The sequence below is a fragment of the Nematostella vectensis genome, chromosome 13 (genome assembly GCF_932526225.1).
Source record: "Nematostella vectensis chromosome 13, jaNemVect1.1, whole genome shotgun sequence".
Taxonomy (NCBI): Eukaryota; Metazoa; Cnidaria; class Anthozoa; order Actiniaria; family Edwardsiidae; genus Nematostella; species Nematostella vectensis.
Window position 1 is genome coordinate 2,332,664 of NC_064046.1, and position 6,128 is coordinate 2,338,791.

The 6,128-nt window shown below is 42.6% G+C and overlaps 1 protein-coding gene across 1 annotated transcript; it reads right to left on the reverse strand.

Annotated features, from left to right (window-relative positions):
- Nucleotides 1-101: 101 nt before the first annotated feature.
- LOC5507384 (neurofilament heavy polypeptide) lies at nt 102-5,769 on the reverse strand. The gene is made up of 8 exons (XM_001627988.3): nt 5,411-5,769; nt 4,414-4,605; nt 3,635-3,826; nt 3,106-3,297; nt 2,640-2,895; nt 2,016-2,314; nt 1,111-1,932; nt 102-336 (listed from the first exon to the last, which is right to left on the reverse strand). The coding sequence occupies exons 1-7, from the start codon at nt 5,678-5,680 to the stop codon at nt 1,339-1,341; spliced, it is 1,995 nt and encodes a 664-aa protein (XP_001628038.2). The 5' UTR covers nt 5,681-5,769; the 3' UTR covers nt 102-336; nt 1,111-1,338.
- Nucleotides 5,770-6,128: the final 359 nt, after the last annotated feature.

Sequence of the window (6,128 nt, forward strand, 5' to 3'; positions counted from 1 at the left end):
ACTATGATATTTTTTACAAGAGAATGGAAATAGAGTGAAAATGAAGTGCTCTACTAAATGCGTCAGACTTTGAGTCTTTGATAAAGATGCGAATAGATCCATAAGGTGAATAAAAGTTTAATATAATAATCAACAGCAGACAATGTCAAGTCAATTAAAGCCATTTATAAAGATCATACAAATAGAGCCTTTGACGGGAGGGGCTGCAGTTTTTTTTTTTGTTGTTGTTGGAAGCACCGAAAGTAGTAGAGGTAGATGTCCTGTGGTATTCTTGGATGGGAGAGGCGTGGTGACCTCACCTTTGGGTGGGAGAGGCGCAAGGGGTCGGGCGACAGCCTGAGACAAAAAAGAAAAAAAAAATAGACGTATAGACCGATTGGAGTAAGGATATTATCTTTGTATCGACAAATTTTACTTTTAGATTTTTAAAATTCGTCAGAGCGTAGATTCGTCAAAGATGTGAGTTCGTCTTAGATGTGTAGATATTTTGGTTAGTTGTTGGCATGTGTACACCGTGGTCTGGTAGATAGTCTGAGATGGGCAGGTCGTCTGAGGTTTCTAAATCGTCTGAGATGTGTAGGTCGTCTGAGATGTTTAGGTCGTCCGAGATGTGTAGGTCGTCTAAGATGTATAGGTCGTCGGAGTTGTGTAGGTCGTCTGAGATGTGTAGGTCGTCGGAGATATGTATAGGTCGTCCGAGATGTGTAGGTCGTCTAAGATGTATAGGTCGTCTGAGTTGTGTAGGTCGTCTGAGATGTGTAGGTCGTCTGAGATGTGTATAGGTCGTCTGAGATGTGTAGGTCGTCGGAGATGTTAGGTTGTCTGAGTTGTGTAGGTCGTCTGAGACGTGTAGGTCGTCGGAGATATGTATACATCGTCTGAGATGTGTAGATCGTCTCAAGTGTGCTGACCGACCGCATTTCTCAGTACACTCCAATGGCCTCAGCCTTACACAAGAGACACCTCTCCACAGTTATTTGGGATTTTTGCCGATGTACTTAAACAGTGAACATAGGTATCCAAAACTTGTTTTCCATTACAGTTTATTATTGCGCGCGGTTGAGGAAAGCAAACCTTTGAAGTGCGCAAATACAAAACCGAAACACTTACTCTTGACGCCTCTCTTATTCTTGTCGCTCGTATTGATAGTAATGTCCGTCTTCCCCATCATCCTTGTTTGCGTATGCTTCCCTTCGCCATCTTCCTCATATATGCTTTTGCAGCTGGTGTTGAATCAAGTCATTTACAAGTCCATACGAATACAGCTTAAAGTCCGTGAAATTTCTCCCGCGCGGCTATTTACAAAGATTATACGGATAGCCTAACATTGACCAGAAGTTACTCCCAGGCCCTTCCAGCAACGCTCGGCTCTGCAGACACAGGCATGATAGAAACCGTTTGTCGCCTTTTGACTTTCCACTTTTTCCGCACTTTTTCTTTAAATGGATCCTCCTCTTCAGCAATAGTGTTTCGTCGAGGCCTAGGGGACTGGTGAAAAGACTTGGGAGAGGTATCGTGGGCCTGGGTCGAGCCTCGTTTCTGCTCAAGAATTCCTCTGCACGTGTTTTGCTCCACGGCTGGCCCGACACGGTTAATCTCACTACTATTTTCCATCTCCTTTACTCCTGCTCTTAGATCGTCTTTACCGGGCGGTTGGGGCAATGTTTTAGTCGCAGCTTTTGAGGACAAGGGCGGAAGAGGTTTGATTGCATCGCCGGAGTTAAGTGGCGGCAAAGGTCTGCTGAAATCTTTGGGTGGAAGGGGCGGAAGAGATCTTTTAAGATCTTTTGACGGGAGCGGCGGCAGAATTCTCTTGGAGGCACTGGAAGTGATTGGTGGTAGAGGTCCGATGGTACTCCTGGATGGGAGAGGCGGAAGAGGCGTGGTGACGGCACCTTGGGTTGGGAGAGGTGGAAGGGGTGGGGCGACAGCCTGAGACAAGAAAAAGTTTCCAGTGCGATTAATTATTACGCGCGGTTGATAAAAGTGCGCAAATACAAAATTGAAATACTTACACCTTGACGCCTCTCTCCTTTCCTTTTCTTGTTGTTATCAATAGTCACGTCCGTCTTTTCAATCCTTGTTTCCTTTGGCTTCTCTCTGCCATCTTCCTCTTCTATGTTTTTGCTGTTGTTCTTGCTCTTTTTCTTTGTCTTGTCCTTCGTGCCTTTCTTTTCATTTTCGACATTTCCGGTGTTGGAATTTTCACTATCGAGTTGATTCTTGTTCTTCTTTGGTGTTTTCTTTTTCTTCTCGCTCTTATGTGCTGAACTCTCACCTCCTGACGGGTTTACGCCAGCCCTTTTGCCTTCATCTACATAAAAAAAGTTAAATAAAGCTGAATTGCTGAATTTTATTCTCTTTTTATTCTCTATATGAGCAAAATTAAAAAAAGAAGACCCTTTTTTATAGTTTCTCTTATTGGATTCTCTTTTTTTTTTTACATTTATCACTTTTTACTACTTTTCGCTTCTTATGAGAGCCTAACCCCATATGATTTAATGTCAAACTTAAAATTCATGTTTCAAGTTTCTTCTTATTCTAATCGATGCTTGGCTTCTATGCAGTTTTCCTCTTCCCTCCAATCTTTCTCTTGAACTTCAAGCTATTTCCAGCATCTTAATTCGTCTCAAACTTACCCGTTCCTTTCTGCTGTGTTACTACGGCTTCTTGCGCCCCTTCTGAATCTTTTCCTGACCTGTCATTCATCTTAGCCCCGCCCTCGCCAGCTTTTGCGTTTTCGCTCTGCTGACAATTACCGGAGGTGACGTCATAGATCTTTGCATGTCGTTTCCAGGGCTTTTTCCACCGGAACTCGAGACGTTTACCGAAGATGCTAAACGAAAGAAACAAGTTGTTCTTGGGTTTCTTCGAGGAACCTTTGCCATCGACAGGCTGAAAAAATAAATACCATCACTTTGATTCCGAACGCTAAGCATTACAAGTCTTCGTCATTTTTCATATGCTTTTATTACGTCGTGTTATCCACGATATGCATTCACTGCAAATGGACCAGAGTCAATTATTTCATCTTCAGTTGCATGCATTTGCAATTAAAATTAAGACTCGTGAACAATAATAATAAGTTTGGTTTTAGCAACCCACCTTTGAGGAACTCCCAGCCGCGGGGCCTGGGTCCTTTGCAGGGCTTCGTGCTCCGTACAGATCTTTCGCTGTTTGCAATCGTCGATTTCCGGTACCAGGAACCACAGGGGTACCACAAGAGCTGGAGGTGCTTGGCTCACACGGGGCTGTAGAGAGCGAGGGACTCGGTGTGCCGTCTCCTCCTTTAGCACCCTATGGCATATATGTTACAAATAAAGTATTTATTTGACTAATGTTTATGTTGTGTTTTGGAAAGTATGTTTTCCGCACTTTAAAAGCAGTCTGCGACATATCTGGCTTTTTTTGACGTGTCATATCTCAGCGTATCATAAAATGCAAGATGGCGGACCCAAGATGGCGGAAAATTTTACAAGCAACTGAATAAAAGGTCCTTATGGCCTCATTACTTCACAAAGCCTTGAGAATTTCGATTCTGGTGTTTCTGAATGATACAAGATGATTTCATCCTTATATCTGAGTTTTCAAAAAGATTTGAAGGAATGAATGCTTTGCTCTTAGCCTAGCCCACCTTTAAAGAACGCTCGGCCGGGGGGGCTGAGTCCTTTGCAGGGCTGCGTGCTCCGTACAGTCTTTTCGCTGTTGGCAAACGTCGATTTCCGGTACCAGAAACCACAGGGGTACCACAAGAGCTGGAGGTGCTTGGCTCACACGGGGCCTTAGAGAGCGAGGGACTCGGTGTGCTGTCTCCTCCTATAGCACCCTAATGTGGTGGAGATTTATTTATGAATTGATTTTGGATAGGCTATCCCAGGGGCGTAGCCAGGGGGGTGGCCCAGGGGGCCCGGGCCCCCCTTCTAGCAGCCAAAAATACAGTAAATGTATGAGACATTATCTAAAATACAGGAAAAAATGCCTTGAAATGGCCTTTTGGGCCCCCTCCTGTTAAAAATCCTGGCTACGCCGCTGTATCCTATCACCCATGTTATTTGACCATGAGAAACAAGGCCCTACTCGTGTACGAAGAAACCCGTCAATGAATAAAACGTAAATGCTTTCCACAGGCTTCAGTTGGGATGGCCGTTCACCCTTGGCTAAAAGAGTCCTACCCTTCTCCGGCAAGATAGATATAGAGCTTCTGCAGTAAGATAGCTAGAAGGCTAAAACTTGGTGACTTTATCTAAAGTTTAACTGCTGACATTTTGATGTGACGCTCCATGTAACCATGGCGACAACTCCTTTACAAATAGGCTTCACAAAACATTTTTTTTTCAATTTTGGCCGTGTTATTCGAGTCTTTATCAGTTTAGATGACTAGCTTTACACCTCAAAGATTCAAAAGAAACCCACTTTTGAGAAACTCCCGGTCGTGGGGCCTGGGTTCTTTGCAGGACTGCTCGCTCCGTACAGATCTTTCGCTGTTGGCAATCGTCGGTTTCCGGTATCAGGAACCAAAGGGGTACCACAAGAGATACAGGTGCTTGGTTCACACAGGGCCTTAGAGAGCGAGGGACTTGTTGGGCTTTCTCCTCTTTTAGCACCCTACGTGGTGATAAGATTTAGCTATGAATTGATCATTATCAGAGATTTTCTCATAGCTTATCCTTTCGACCGTCCATGTCAGAACTGGATTACCCAGCTAAGATTGTATAACAAGAATCTGATAATTCAATTTGTGCTTTTTCATGAAAGGTAAACTTTAAAAGCACTGGCATATACACATTGGCACCAGTCGTGCCAAGACGGGACGTTAGCACATTATGCTCGTGTGCTTTTAAAGTTCCCTTTTTTATGAAAGGTATATTTTTGCAAATAAAAATGGACAATTCAAAAGTTTCATATGAAGAAAACGTTGTCGTTTTGGGGGTCTGGTACCGAGAAATCTTAGATTCTTTACCAAAACTTTCTCCATAGACTAAAGATGATCACCGTCACTGTTTGTCTTTTCTGATCACAAGTCACAAAGTTAAAAAGCACCTGCGGTACGGCAGCCTTAAAAATAACAAGAATCATGCAGTTTTTCCAAATAAGGAATATATTAGTTTCCTTATATGGAAGTGACCGCGTTTGTCAAAAACGACAATTTTTGGCTTAATTTTCTTGATATGTAGATTTTTGAAGTTTCAAAATGCTTACCGCAAATGCTTGTTTCAATAGTTTTGCATATAAAGCACTCTTTCTTTTTAAAATACATGTATATACCATTTAGGGTTGTAGCCCGGGGGCCCCCATTTTCTACAAGCATAATGTATGAGACATTATCTAAAATACAGGAGAAAATGCCTTGAAAGGGCTTTTTGGGCCTCTCCTGTTAAAAATCCTTGTTCAGTTGAAATAATATCAATACCTTCTCGTTTGTGTTCCTTGCCGTGGCTATTTCTCCTCCTGGCGGCCTACCCTTGTCCCATCTGGTCTGGTTTTCTAAGCGTCTGTTTTGCAATTTGGTGGAAACAACTACATACCCTTCACTCTTCCCGGGGGGAAATTTGGTCACTTCTATTTCATACAAGTCCTCGCCGTTGTATAAACGCGTACGGAAGCAGTCGGGGACGTCTTCCACGCGGCAGTTGGTTATGATCGAGGCAATCGTTAATATATGATCAATATTCCTGCCCATCGTTATAATATTTCCTTAAAATAAAACGCCGATTTTCTTGTTAGAATAAAAGGTTGAATTCACTTGTCAATGACTTTGGAATCTAATTCTGTTGTAATTAGCGTTTGTGACGTCATTTATTAGAATCACGGTTGTCACTAATTAGCCTCGTTTTAGTGGTTTACAATAGAAGCCTTGCTATTTGCTGGGTTTTTTTTTACATGCATTTCTAGTTCAAATGGTTTTGTTTCTTCTCTTTCCTCTCTACAACAAGATAACATAATTCTGTGCAATGCTGTCTCGATCCAGGGCGCGCGCTCTGGGGCTGTCCTTTTCAGCTCACTGAGTTGCACGGGGAGAGAGATTATTCCTTTTATGACGGAAAGGGACTTGTGAACAAAAAAAAAATAAAAAAATAACAATACCATAAGCCAAACAAGTTCGATTTTTTTTAATTACTCTATTTTGT

What these genes read in the sequence shown, in the direction of transcription:
- LOC5507384 (XM_001627988.3), bottom strand. Translation starts at nt 5,680, where the DNA reads ATGGGCAGGAATATTGATCATATATTAACGATTGCCTCGATCATAACC. An exon ending in CGGCTGGGAGTTCCTCAAAG is followed by an intron (nt 2,896 to 3,105) that starts GTGGGTTGCTAA and finishes TTATTTTTTCAG; the next exon opens with CCTGTCGATGGCAAAGGTTC. An exon ending in AAGGAGAGAGGCGTCAAGGT is followed by an intron (nt 1,933 to 2,015) that starts GTAAGTATTTCA and finishes TTCTTGTCTCAG; the next exon opens with GCTGTCGCCCCACCCCTTCC.